Here is a 14,999-nt window from a genome sequence, read left to right on the forward strand (position 1 = left end):
TGAGGACGAGAAGCGATTGTCGATGACAGATTTCCGGGAGCGAGATGATGGGGACAGAGATCACGGAAGCAGATTAGGGTCTGTCTGGAGAACTGCACTGTGACTCTCCCTGGGAGGCATACAAACCCAGACTGGGATACTTCAGTCAATACACTCAATTGGCACATGGTGGCGCAGTAGTTAGCATTGTTGCCATGCCAGGGATCCGGGTTCAATTCTCAGCTCGGAGTCACTGTCTGTGCAGAGTCTGCACATTCTCCCCATGTCTGCGTGGGTTCCCTCCGGGTGCTCTGGTTTCCTCCCACGGTCTGAAGGACGCGCTTGGCCGTGCTAAATTTTCCCCCAGTGTACCCGAACAGGCGCCAGAGTGTGGCGACTAGGGGGTTTTCACAGTAACTTCATTGCAGTGTTAATGTAAGAGTACTTGTGACACTAACAAGTAAAATCCTAAAAAAAAAATTGGGAACTTTAATGGGAACTCTGAAAGAAAAGTTGCCGCGACAGGCTTTAAAGAGAAAATGCTGGAAAACCTCAGCAGGTCTGGCGTCATTTGTAAAGTGAGAAAAGAGCTGACGTTTCGAGTCCAGATGACCCTTTGTCAACAGCTATTGGACAAAAGTCATCCAGACTTGAGACGTTGGCTCTATTCTCTCTCCATGGATGCTGGCAGATCTGCTGAGATATTCCAGCATTTTCTCTTTTGGTTTTAGATTCCAGCCTCCGCAGTAATTTGCTTTTATACAGGCTTTAATATGCCCTCTTTCCTACGATCCTGTTTTTAAAACATAAAATCAATTAATAGGAGCCTCACAGCCTGCAGAAAGCAGTGATGTTAAAAATGTGTGTTTTATACAACTCACCATCATAAATTAAACTGTGGGTGTAACAATTGAACTCCAAATGGTTTGGATGGTGATTGTTGATAATTATGCTGCTATTTGCATTCCAGGACTGGAAGTCTGTCATCAGTATAACGAGCAGAGTGAGATAAAACACGGTGACATAACGATTAGATTGTCTCGTTTATTTTAATCGCTTTCACTTTTAAAGTTTACTGTTAGGATGTGAGCAAAGCTGCCATTTATCTTCCTACCCTTGCTTGTACTGAGGACGTTCTGAATCATAGACTTATAGAACATTGCAGCGCACCGAAGGTGGCCATTCGTCCCATCTATGCTGGCTCCCCTGGAGTACGATCCAGTTAGTCGCACTGCAGCGGGGGGGGGTGCACACACCAATCCCGAAAACAGCGTCAATGTGGAGGGGACGTTCTCCTTGCCGACCAGCTCATGAAGCCACAAGGTGCTGCGGGACGGACAAACGAGGGTTGCGTGGGACCCCCCACCCCCCCCATCCCTCAATGAGACGGAGCTCCGGTCCCCTGGAGATGCTGGGTTATCTGATTGGCGGCAGCTCCGTCAGTCACAACAGTGCCAGGAAGGCGTCCGTGCCAACTGCTGGGATTGCAGTCGGGCAGCACGGTGGCACAGTGGGTTAGCACTGCTGCTTCACAGCTCCAGGGACCTGGGTTCGATTCCCGGCTCGGGTCACTGTCTGTGTGGAGTTTGCACATTCTCCTCGTGTCTGCGTGGGTTTCCTCCGGGTGCTCCGGTTTCCTCCCGCAGTCCAAAGATGTGCTGGTTAGGTTGATTGGCTGTGCTAAAAATTGCCCCTTAGTGTCCTGAGATGCGTAGGTTAGCGGGATTAGTGGGTAAATATGTAGGGATATGGGGGTAGGGCCTGGGTGGGATTGTGTTCGGTGCAGACTCGATGGGCCGAATGGCCTCTATGCTGTAGGGATTCTATTTCTATTCTATGAGTAAAGAAGGTCAAGGACCATGGATCCCTGGGGCAGGTAAGTCCAGGGTCTTAGTCTGGGACGGTTTGGGTAGGTCAGGAGGAAGTGTATTGGGGGGGGCGTGGATATGGGGAGGGGGCATATAGGAAGAAAGGGGGCGAGTGTTCAACTTGAGGTGAAGGGGTGAGGTTATGGGAGGGAGCATGTAGGGAGAAAGGGGTTCAACTTGAGGGGGTGGCACAGTGGTTAGCACTGCTGCCTCACAGCGCCAGGGACCAGGCTTTGATTCTCGGCTTGGGCCACTGTCTGTGCGGAGTCTGCACATTCTCCCCGTGTCTGTGCGGGTTTCCTCTGGTTTGCTCCCACCGTCTGAAAGATGTGCTGGTTAGGTGCATTGGCCGTGCTAAATTCTCCCTCAGTGTGCCCGAGCAGGCGCCGGGAGTGTGGTGACTGGGGGAATTTTCACAGTAACTTCATTGCAGTGTTAATGTAACCCTACCTGTGCCACTAATAAATAAACCTTAAACTCTGGGTGGCGAAGGGCAGCCCACAAAGATTGACCACCCCCTTCCTTCCTTCAAACATTGGAACTGAAAAAAATTGGGCTCTCTGCTCTCACTTGGTTTGATGCCAGATATTTTGGGGTGTAGGCAGTGTCTTATCAGGCACACGATTGGCGTGATAAGTAGCTTCATTGACTCTTAATTATTCTTTTAAATTTGGCAGCGGATTGCCAATGTCAGCGCCAGTGCCACCCCCCTTCAAATTATGGGTGGCAAGATATCTTGACACCCCACCCCCCAATTCCCACAAGTAATACACCGCCCAGGGCACTCATTTCTAATTCATCTCCTTGCTCAAGATCGCTGGCATCCTTTTCCCATTCACCCATTCATCCAGTTTCCTTCCGATTGGATTGGGAGGCATGCCTTATGAGGATAGGCTGAGGGAGCTCGGTCTTTTCTCCCCGGAGAGACGAAGGATTGAGAGGTGACCTGATAGAGGTTTATAAGATGTTGAGAGGTATAGATAGGGTGGATTCTCAGAGGCTATTTCCCAGGGCTGAAATGGTCGCTACGAGAGGACACAGGTTTAAGGTGCTGGGGAGCAGGTACAGAGGAGATGTCAGGGGTAAGTTTTTCACTCAGAGGGTGGTGAGTGAGTGGAATTGGGTGCTGTCGGTGGTGGTGGTGGAGGCGAACTCGCTGGGGTCTTTTAAGAGGCTTCTGGATGAGTACATGGGATTTAATGGGATTGAGGGTTATAGATAGGCCTGGTAGGTTGGGATATGATCGGTGCAACTTGTGGGCCGAAGGGCCTGTTTGTGCTGCAGTGTTCTATGTTCTAGGAAGGCCTTTTGTGAATCTATTTATATCACCCCATCAGATAGTGCTTTCCAAATCCTCATCAAACTTTCTTCACGGTTCTTTAGTCAATCACATTAATTCTAAGGTTCATAGCTCCTTGAAAGTGGAGTCACAGGTGGACAGGGTGGTGAAGAAGGCATTCGGCATGCTTGGTTTCATCGGTCAGAACATTGAATACAGGAGTTAGGACGTCTTGTTGAAGGCATTAGTAAGGCCACACTTGGAATACTGTTCTGGTAACCCTATTATAGAAAGGATATTATTGAACTAGAAGGAGTGCAGAAAAGATTTACTAGGATGCTACCAGGACTTGATGGGTTGAGATATAAGGAGAGGCTGGATAGACCAGGACTTTTTTCCCCGGAGTGTAGGAGGCTGAGGGGTGACCTTATAGAGGTCTATAAAATAATGAGGGGCATAGATCAGCTAGATAGTCAATATCTTTTCCCAAAGGTAGGGGAGTTTAAAACTAGAGGGCATAGGTTTAAGGTGAGAGGGGAGAGATACAAAAGTGTCCAGAGGGACAATTTTTTCACACAGAGGGTGAAAAAATTCCAGGTGAGTGTCTGGAATGAGCTGCCGGAGGCAGTAGTAAAGGCGGGTATAATTTTGTCTTTTAAAAAATAGTTAGACAGTTCCATGGGTAAGATGGATGTAGAGAGATGTGGGCCAAATGTGGGCAATTGAGAATAATTGTAGTGGTAAAAACATGGTGGTGTGGACAGGTTGGGCCGAAGGGTCTGCTTCCATGCTGTAAACCTCTACGACTCTAAATCCATGCCCTCTGCTTACCTCAGGGTGGTATCTGAATTCACCATCCCAAAAGTGAACACCACCTTTCTGAGGGCAACAAGGGCAAGTGGCGCCATGAAACTCTCCCTCCTGGGGGACGGCCCCGAGGTCAACCTCTTCCCCCAAGCCTGAGCCCATCCAATCTTCAGGTTCCTTAGGGAACACTCCTTCTGTAGCCTGGCAGCGACAGAGGGGTACATGGGCACAGCGCTTATCACCCTGCCCCCCGCTCAGAGCACAAGGGTGTCACTGCCTGAGTGTCAGAGATACTGTAAGTTTGACACTGGGGGCCCTGAGATGTGCAGGTTAGGTAGATTGGCCACACTAAACTGCCCTTTCATGTCCCAAGAAACACGGGCAAGGGGTTTAGCAGGGTAAATATGCACGGATTTAAACCAGGGCATGTGTCAGTGCTGACCCGATGGGCCAAATGGCCTCCTTTTGGATACAAGCAAATTACTGCGGATGCTGGAATCGGAAGCCAAAAGAGAAAACGCTGGAAAATCTCAGCAGGTCTGGCAGTATCAGTAAGGAGAGAAAAGAGCTGCTGTTTCGAGTCCAGACGACCCTTTGTCGAAGCTAAAAGGCATTGAAAATGAGAGATATTTATACTGCAGGGTGAGGGAATGAAAGATGAGTCATAGCCACAGAAACCGGGGGAAAAGGCTGCTTATAGCTGCCCACAGAGAATAAAGGGTGTGAATGGCCAAACAGCAGAGAAGCTAAAATGAAGATGTTCAGGGTGGGAGCGGGGAAGGAAAATGGATGGGACAGAGGTAAGATTTAGAAAAGAAAAAGCAGGGGGGAGAAAAGGTAAGGGAAGGGGTGTAAAATAAGGGGAAAGAGTGGGGGGGGGGCAGGGAAGAAAAATGAAGAAAGACAATAAAGAACTAAAAGGTAAAGAACAGTAAAAAATGTAATGCAATTGACTGAAAACAAAGGGGTGGAGATGGGGTAGAGCAAACCATCTGAAGTTGTTGAATTCGATGTTGAGACCGGGAGGCTGTAAAGCCGGAAGATGAGCCGCTGTTCCTCCAGTTTGTGTTGAGCTTCACTGGAACATTACAACAGACCAAGGACAGACCTGTGGGCACGGGAGCAGGACCGTGTGTTAAAATGGCAAGCAACCGGAAGGTCAGGGTCCTGACTGCGCACAGACCGCAGGCACTCAGCAAAGCGATCACCCAGTCTACGTTTGGTCTCTCCGATATAGAGGAGACCACATTGGGAGCAGTGAATGCCGATACGTCAATGACTATTTTGGTTCTGCTTCATGATCTTGTCCAGATCTCCAAAAATTCATCAACTTCACTTCCAGTTTCCATCACCTTCACCTGGTCCATCTCAGACACTTCCCTTCCTTGACCTTTCTGTCTCCATTTCCAGCAATAGACTATCTAGAATATCTAGTACTAGCCCACTGACTCCTACAGCTCTCTGGGCTACAACTCTTCACACCCCACATCCTGTAAGGACTCCATCCCTTTCTCCCAGCCCCTTTGTCTCCATCACGTTTATTCTGATGATGCCACCTCCCAAATGATGATGCTTCTAATATGTTCTCCTTTTTCCTCAACCATGGATTCCCATTTACAGCCGTCGACAGGGCCCTCAACAGTATGCAGTCCATCTTCTGCACCATGGTCCTCACCCCCTTTCCCCCCATTACAGAACAAGGACCCCTTGTTCTCACATTTCACCCCACCAGCCTCTGCATGCAAAGCATAATCCTCTGCCATTTTCGCCAACTCCAGCGTGATGCCACCACCAAACACATCTTCCCTTCAATCTCTCAGTCAGCATTCTGCAGAGACCGTTCCCTCTGGGATAACCTAGCCCACTCCTCCACTATACCCAACACCTCTCCTGTCACTTATGGCACCTTCCCATGCAATTGCGGAAGGTGTAACACTTGTCCCTTTACCTCTTCTATGCCCATCATCCAATGTCCAGAACATTCATTCTGGGTAAAGCAGCGTTCCACTTGCACCTCTTTCAATTTGATCTATTGCATTCACTGCTCCCAATGTGGTCTCCTCTATATCGGAGAGACCAAGCGTAGACTGGGTGATCCCTTTGCTGAGCACATTCGGTCTGTGCGCAGTCAGGACCCTGACCTTCCGGTTGCTTGCCATTTTAACACACGGTCCTGCTCCCGTGCCCACAGGTCTGTCCTTGGTCTGTTGTAATGTTCCAGTGAAGCTCAACACAAACTGGAGGAACAGTGGCTCATCTTCCAGCTTTACAGCCTCCCGGTCTCAACATCGAATTCAACAACTTCAGATGGTTTGCTCTACCCCATCTCCACCCCTTTGTTTTCATTCTATTTTATTACATTTTTTACTGTTATCTCTTTATTGTCTTTCTTCATCTTTCTCTCCCCCCCATTCTTTTCCCCTACTTTATGCCCCTTCCCTTAACTTTTCTCCCCCTTTGCTTCTCCTTTTCTAAATCTTACCTCTGTCCCATCCATTCCCTCCCCCTCTGCCAACATTTTCATTTTAGCTTCTCTGCCGTTTGGCCATTTGAGCTCTTTATTCTCTCTGCGGACAGCTATTAGCTGGTTTCCCTGGTTTCTGTGGCTATGACTCATCTTTCATTCCCTCACCCTGCAGTATAAATATCTCCCACTTTCTATGCCTTTTAGCTTTGACAAAGGGTCGTCTGGACTCGAGACGTCAGCTCTTTTCTCTCCTTACAGATGCTGCCAGACCTGCTGAGATTTTCCAGCGTTTTCTCTTTCTGCAGTGCAGAGGTTCTATTCTTCTATGAAAAATTGGAGCCAGACCACTTGGAGATATCAAAATGACACGAAGATTTACTTTAGTGGCAAAGCAAAATGAGTAATAGTGAACGGACAGACCCCCTCCCTTCCCACATCTGTCTAGGGTTAATGGAAAAGTAATCGGTATAAAATAATTCTGCTTCCTGTCAGTGTGCAAGTCAGATTTAACCCCCTGAGATCCTTTGTCGCTACAAGGCTGAGCTGGCATTAAGTTTTGCAAATAAAGGTCAACTAACCCACTGCGGTGAAAGCCTTTGTGTAGTGACTCTGAAGTTGACCTGTTGTGGCTTCAAGTAGTAATTGATTTATACATAAACACACAATTATGGGTCTGACGGAACTGTGATACACGTCAATTCTTCTCCCCCACGGCATGAACTGAAGTTCCTCCCTGACCTGTAACACACGTTCTTGCTCCTGATATATTTGGCTTCTCCCATGGCCTCTCCATTGAGTTGGCCCGATCAGGTGGCCCTCAGGGATCATTTCCCACCCCTCTCCAAAGAACAGAGAACATTACAGCATAGAAGCAGGCCCTTTGGCCCACCAACTCTCATTCTTAGAACGTAGAAAAGCTACAGCACAAACAGGCCCTTTGGCCCACAAGGTGCGCTGATCATATCCCTACCTAGGCCTATAACCCTCAATCCTATTAAATCCCATTAGAACTCATCATTCTTCCCATGTCTCGGTGGGTTTCCTCTGCTGTTTTCTCCTGTTTTCTCCCACAGTTCAAAGATGTGCGGGTTGGGTTGACTGGGCAAGCTAAATTGACGCTAGTGTTAGGGGATTAGCAGGGTAAATGTGTGGAGTTACGGGAATAGGGGATGGGTGGGATTGTGGTCGGTGCAGACACGATGGGCTGAATGGCCTCCTTCTGCACAGCAGGAGTTCTATGACTCTATGAAGTTTATACCAACAGAGACGCCTCTCTAATCTAATATTGTCTTGCCTCTACGTGGAGCATATCCCTCTAATCCCTGTCTATCCTGATGCCTCTCAAACGTTATTATAGAACCTGTTTCCACTACCTCCTCCGGCAGCGCGTTCCGGGACTCACCACCCTCTGTCTGAAAGACTTGCCTCTTACTTCTCCTTTAAACTTAAAGGGGCCACTTTACCGCACATTTGGGGGAAAAGTGATAAGAACATCATGGGGTCTTTAACGCGATACGACCACGGAGCTGCTTTTACTCTTGCACCCGCGAGGTCTTACCGAGATACTCGGGTGTTCCGCAAGGCTCCTTGATCAATCCGTTCTCCAGTTTCGCCAGGTGGAAGTCACTTATCACAATCTTGGAGTTTTTTAGGCGATTGAAGTAGACTAAGTTCTCCAGCTGAAGGAACGAGGAGCAGGAAAGCGCGGGTTAGGGAAATGATGGAGAGAAAGAACACTATTATTATTAGCATTCGCAGATTGTCACACACACACACACGGCAGCAGTTTCCCCTCAGCGAGAGCTGACAGCCAATGCCGGATTGCCAAATTTGAAGTCAAAAACACACAAAAAAAGGAGATATCAAAAGCAGCTTGTGAGCGAACCCTGGGGGCAGCAATTCGAGAGGATTTGTTGGGAAAATAACAGTTGGGCGGAATTTTCCCATCCCACCCACCACGGGAATCGTAGCGGGCGGGACACAGCCCGTGCAAAGGCCCACTAACCTCGAGTGGGATTTTCCGGCCTTGGGGTTTCTGTAGTTCCAATTTTGGGAGCTATGTCCAGTCTCCGGCCATTCCAGAGACTGGGTGATTTGGGCATTTACCTCTAAAATGTAAGAAACAATTGAAACGAAATCTTGCTATTAATTGTCTCTCCCTCTCTCTTTTCATCCAATCGTTCTTTCTCTCTCATAAGAGTGCCTGCAGTGCAGAAGGAGGCCATTTGGCCCATCGAGCCGGCACCAACAACAATCCCACCCAGGCCCTATACTCATGACCCCACGTACTCTGCTAGCCCCCTTGACACAAAGGGCAATTTAGCCTGGCCATTTCACCTAACCCACACATCTTTGGAATGTGGGAGGAAACCAGAGCACCCAGGGGAAACCCACGCAGACATGGGGAGAGTGTACAGATTCCGCACAGACAGTGACCCGAGATCAGAACCGAACTCGGGTCCCTGAAGCTGTGAGGCAGCAGTGCTCACCACTGCGCCACCATTCTTACTTCTCTGTATCTAAATTGCCCCTCATTCACTCTATTTCTTCCAGCATTCCTCAATTTCTTCCCCTGTCCTTATATCTCACTGATTAAGAAGATAGACTGTTGTTCACTAAGATCCGGGTGGCTCAATAGTTAGTACTGCTGCTTCACAGCATTAGGTACCCAGGTTCAATTCCGAGCTTGGGTCACAGTCTGTGTGGAGTTTGCACATTCTCTCTGTGGCTGTGTGAGTTTCCTCCAGGAGGTCCAGTTTCTCCCACAGTCCAAAGCGGGTTAGGTTGATTGGCAGTGATAACTTGCCCCTTAATGTCAGGGGGATTAGCAGGGTAAATATGTGAGGTTACATTGAAACATAGAGGATAGGAGCAGGAGGAGATTCTTTGAGCCTACTCCGCCATTCATTACGATCATGGCTGATCATCCAACTCAATTGCCTAATCCTGCTTTCTCCCCAGAACCCTTGACCCTATTTGCCCCAAGTGCCATATCTAACCACCTCTTTAATGTATTCAACGTTTTGGCATCAACTGCTTCCTGCGGTAATGAATTCCACAAGCTCACCACTCTTTGGGTGAAGAAATATCTCCTCACCTCCGTCCTAAGTGGTCTACCCTAAATCCTCAGACTGCAATCCCTGGTTCTGGACTCCTCCACGGGGAATAGGGCCTGGGTGGGATTGTGGTCGGTGCAGACTCGACGGGCCAAATGGCCTCCTTCTGCACTGTAGGGATTCTATGATCTCAGACATCTCTGTCTTCGCTGTGCCATTGCCAACTGGACTTACAGCGAGGACTCTGCGAGCTCAGAGACTGAACAAGTGAGCTGTGCTGTGCTCTATTGAATACCGGACCTGTACAATGTTCCTTGCACAGCGAGGCAAAGGTTAAAGGCACCAGTGACTGTGGTTGTGTGAAACATATGGAGCTCCTGTTTATGCAGCGGATCGAGGATTTCAGAGCTAGTCATAGCACTTGTCGTGCAGCCATATGGAGCTCCTGTTTGTCGAGCAGGGTATATTTTGAATGCTTTTGTTTTAATCATGAGTGCCGATGACGCCATTAGCAGTTTGCTTGGGAACAGCTATAAGCAGCAGACAAACTGATGGTCTGAAATTAAAAAAAACCAAAATGGCTGGAATAACATCATTTTGCTAAAGATTTCCAGGATAAACATCTTTTCTGATGTCATTGAACCCCCCGCCCCAGGATTAGCAATTGTTCATCATCAACATCTACTATTTAAATAAAAATATTTGAAAAGGATCTACAGATAGAAAGGGGGTACTTGTGCAATGAGTCTCCTTAAAGTGGTTTCTGTGTTGAGATTTTCTGCAATCAGAGAATCATGAGAATCAGGCAGTGCAGAAGAGGCCCTTCAGCCCATCGAGTCTGTGCCAACACATTAGAAACATCTGAATTCCCACCTCATTCCATCTGCTAGCACTTGCCCTATAGCCCTGAGTGTTATGACATGCCAAGTGCTCATCCAGATACTTTTTAAAGGATGCGAAGCAACCTGCCTCCACCACCCTCCCAGGCAGCGCATTCCAGACCCTCATCAGTGCCTCTACTTTCTCCGAAGGAAATGAAGGAAATTTGGCATGTCCGCTATGACTCTCACCAACTTTTACAGATGCACCATAGGAAGCATTCTTTCTGCTTGTATCACAGCTTGGTATGGCTCCTGCTCTGCCCAAGACCTCAACAAACTACAAAGGATCATGAACGAAGCCCAGTCCATCTCTCAAACCAGCCTCCCATCCATTGACTCTGTCTACACTTCCTGCTGCCTCAGAAGGGCAGCCAGTTTAACTAAAGACCCCATGCCCCCCGACATAATCTCTTCCAACTTCTTCCGCTGGGAAAAAGAGATAAAAGTCTGAGGAAGCGTACCAACTGACTCACGAACAGATTCTTCCCTGCTGCCATCATGAATGGACCTGCCTCGCATCATTGATCTTTCTCTATACCCTAGCAATGACTGTAACACTACATTCTGCAATCTCTCCTTTCCTTCTCGAAGAATGATACGCTTTGTTTGTGTAGCACACAAGAAACAATATTTTTCACTGTATGCTAATATATGTGACAATAATAAATCAAATCAAACCAAACCGTCTAGGTAAAATAGTTTTTCCTCACGTCCCCCAAACCTCCTGCCCCTCAGCTTGAACCTATGGCCCATTGTGACTGACCCTTCAATTAAGGGGAACAACTGCTCCTTATCTTCATGTCCCTCATAATTGTGTACACATCGATCAGGTCACCCCTCAGTCTTCCCTGCCCCAAGAAAGATAACCCGAGCCTACCCAACCTCTCTTCACAATTTCAATGACTTCACTCAGACCCATGAGGTGGGCCTCTTGGAGCATGAGCTCCCTGATGCTGCCCAATCAGGGAGTCTGAGCCGTGTATAGATATGGTAGTGTCAGGTCCACTGCACTTTGGGATTCTGACCGTGTCTGAAGCACTCTAGGAGTAGGATTGAGTTTGTAAATAAAGGGAAACAGGGAAAGGGCTCTATCCTCTGAGGAGTTATCTCACACTGCTTAAAGGCTTCTCAGGTAGACACTCTCCGATGAGGTAGTCACGTCGAGACCCTCTTGACTTATGTTCTGTTGCTCCTGAAGAACACTTAATGGAACTTTTTTCAAATACAATTTTCTCAAGTACAGCCCGAGGCGACACTACACTTAAAGAGCGGTTACCTTCAGATTCCGGTGGACAATCTTCAGGGAATGCAAATAGGCCACAGCCTCTAACACTTGTCTGATCACATTGCTGGTGTCTCGTTCCGAGTAGTAACCTTGATCCAGGATCCAGTCAAACACCTCTCGACCTGTGGCACTGAAATAAATCAGGGGCATTAATATTGGACCTTTCAACAGGAATTGGCAGCATTAGCTGGATCACAGCTTCGCCAGGAAGCTACTGGGACTCGGAGGGTTAAATGATGAAGGTAGCCTCGGGTAACAATCCAGCAGTTTGGTCATTATTTTACTGGATTCGTTTTTTTTCTATTCTTGGGATGTGGGGCAAGGCTGGTCAAATGCCCTTGAGGGGGGCATTTTAAGAGTCAACCACATTGCTATGGACCTGGAGGCACATGTAGGCCAGACCGGGCAAGAGTGGCAGATTCCCTTCCCCAAAGGCTGCTAGTGAACCAGATGGGTTTTTCCGACAATGGTTTCATGGTCATCAGTAGATTCTCAATTCCAGATTTTGTTTGATTGAATTCAAATTCCACCATCTGCCATAGCGTGATTCGAACGCCAGAACATGAGCTGAGTTTCTGGATTAACAGTCTAGCGATAATACCACTAGGCTATTGCCTCCCCAATAGATGGGCTTTATGATAACTGCTTCATGGTCGTCACTAGGCTTTTAATGCCTCACTGTGGAGTAGTTATGGAAGAGCAGGATTTAACAGACTCTGTCTACACTTCCCCTCGCCTTGGCTAATTAGCCAGCATAATTAAGGACCCCACGCACCCCAACATTTTCTCTTCCACCTTCTTCCGTCAGGAAAAAGCTACAAAAGTCTGAGATCACATACCAACCAACTCAAGAACAGCTTCTTCCCTGCTGCCATCAGACTTTTGAATGGACTTACCTCACACTAAGTTGATCTTTCTCTACAAGCTAGCTACAACTGTAACACTACATTCTCTCATTTCCTTCTTTGTGAACCATATGCTTTGTCTGTATGGCATGCAAGAAACAATATTTTTCACTGTATATTAATACATGTGACAGTAATAAATCAAATCACCTTTCCTAAAGAGACTAAATAGACTGGGTCTGTACTCATTGGAGTTTAGAACGCTGAGGGGGGATCTTATAGAGATGTATAAGATAATGAAGGGGATGGATAGGGTAGAGGTAGAGAGATTCTTCCCGCTCAGAAAGGATAGCAGGACTAGAGGACACAGCCTCAAGATAAGAGGGGGGGGGGGGCAGTTTAGATCAGAGTTGAGGAGGAACTTCTTCACTCAAAGGGTGGTGAATCTCTGCCCGTTGAAGTGGTGGAGGCTACCTCGCTAAATATATTTAAGTCACGGGTAGATAGGTTTCTGATCGACAGGGGAATTAACAGTTATGGGGAGAAAGCGGGAAAGTGGAACTGAGCCACGACAGATCAGCCATGATCTTATTGAATGGCGGGGCAGGCTCGAAGGGCTAGATGGCCTACTCCTGCTCCTATTTCTTATGTTCTTAAAGGACATTTGTGAACAAGGTGGGTTTTTCCGACAATGGTTTCACAGTCATCAGCAGATTCTCAGTTCCAGATATTTTTTCAAATTGAATTCAAATTCCACCATCTGCTGTGGCAGGATTCGAACCCAGGTCCCCAGAACATTAGCTGAGCTTCTGGATTAACAGTCTAGTGGTAATACCACGAGGCCATCACCTCCCCAACAGATGGGGTTTTATGATGATTGCTTCATGGTGATCATTAGGCTTTTAATAACTCACTGTGGAGTAGTTATGGAGGAGGAGGGTTTAACAGAATCCAACATACACCACTCTCCCATAAATTCTCACTGGCAACTCGAATAAAGCCTGTGCCCCTGAACATGATAGCTACCTCTTGGGATTCCGAAGGAACGGATTAATCTTCCACTTGCTCTTTTCATAGCAACCTGATTGATCTGAAATCTCTGTGAATTATTCCGGCTGCTGGCCTGTATCCCTGTAATAATGGTTAGGCTTCTCTGAGGTAATGTAACGCCATGTCTAACATCATTTTCCTGTAAAGTAGCCGTTTTAATGGAAAATGTATCATTACCGATAATCTTTCTATATTCAGAAGCATTTAAAAGGCTACTTACGAGTGCAACAGATGCTCCACACGGCCATGGATCGAAACCAAAAGTTCCAAGCGCTCCACCACCAGTCAGCTTGGCACAGATTGAATTTAAACAGTGCTTATAAATTACAAAGGGGAAATTGACTCAAACGCTGAAATGGGTTCTTGGAACTATTCTCTGAACAATATACGTTCTTGCCACAATATAAATGGACATTTTGACCTTTACTTTTGCTGTTCATCATCGTTCTGTTCATCAATTGGAATGCTTTAAAGTTTGCTTATTAATATCAGAAGTAGGCTTACATTAACACTGCAATGAAGTTACTGTGAAAATCCCCGAGTCGCCACACTCTTGCGCCTGTTTGGGTTCACTCATGGAGGATTTAGCACGGCCAATGTACCCAACCAGCACATCTTTCCGACTGTGAGAGGGAAGCAGAGCACTCGGAGGAAACCCACTTAGAATCTCACAGAGTCCAGAAGGAGGCCATTTGGCCCATCGAGTCTGCACTGACCTCAATCCCACCCAAGCCCAATCCCTGCAGCCCCATTTATTTATCCCGCTAATCCCCCTAACACGCAGGGACAATTTAGCGTGGCCAATCAACCTAACCTGCACATCTTTGGGGTGTGAGAGGAAACCCACGCAGAGATGGTGAGAATGTGCAGACACCATCCAGACAGCGACCCAAGTCGGGAATCGAACCCAGGGCCCTGGCGCAGTGAGGCAGCAGTGCTAACTACTGTGCCGCTGAGCCACCCTTCAACCCATTACTGGTGGTCATGGCATCCGCCATCCATCTGGGCTCCAATCTTTGAAAGTGGGTTTTTAAAATTCTCCCACTCTTTCCTAATTTAGGCTGTGCCTAACTCTTAACTCTTTAACCAAGCCTTTAAATGAAGACGGTTTTCTTTGACTGTGCTTTGTGTTTGATTCTGAAGTGCCTGGGGACCTTTTACAATGCTAAAAGGAGTGATGCTGTTGCTGATTAGAAAGGTCACTGTGTGCCAGATAAATTCAGTATTCCTTTAGTTACAGATGGTTGGATGGGGATACTGCTCAGAATGGTGTCTGTCTATAAAGAAATAATTTAGTTCAGTCAGCAGTTATGGAAAGTGTCCATAACAAGGAGCTGGCAGTAATAGCACATTATGAGCTATTGCACAAGGATGAATGGTCTTCAATCTAGCAGTGATTATTGGTAGATTATTATAGAATCCTGCAGAAAGAGGCCACTCGAATCTGCACTGACCACAATCCCATCCCAAGCCCTGTGCCCA

General features: G+C 47.3%; 1 protein-coding gene across 3 annotated transcripts in view; it reads right to left on the bottom strand.

Moving 5' to 3' along the window:
• The window catches only part of LOC145341334 (caM kinase-like vesicle-associated protein), a 163,541-nt gene that overhangs the window by 24,684 nt on the left and 123,858 nt on the right, over nucleotides 1-14,999 (bottom strand). For all 3 annotated transcript variants that reach the window (XM_080186251.1, XM_080186249.1, XM_080186250.1), the window contains exons 5-6: nucleotides 11,614-11,752; nucleotides 7,959-8,079 (exon numbers count right to left, since the gene is read on the bottom strand). In XM_080186251.1, the coding sequence (XP_080042377.1) occupies nucleotides 7,959-8,079; nucleotides 11,614-11,752 (260 nt within the window). The remainder of the gene's footprint in view (nucleotides 1-7,958; nucleotides 8,080-11,613; nucleotides 11,753-14,999) is intronic.

The sequence above is a fragment of the Carcharhinus amblyrhynchos genome, chromosome 3 (genome assembly GCF_965287045.1).
Source record: "Carcharhinus amblyrhynchos chromosome 3, sCarAmb.v2.hapA, whole genome shotgun sequence".
Taxonomy (NCBI): domain Eukaryota; kingdom Metazoa; phylum Chordata; class Chondrichthyes; order Carcharhiniformes; family Carcharhinidae; genus Carcharhinus; species Carcharhinus amblyrhynchos.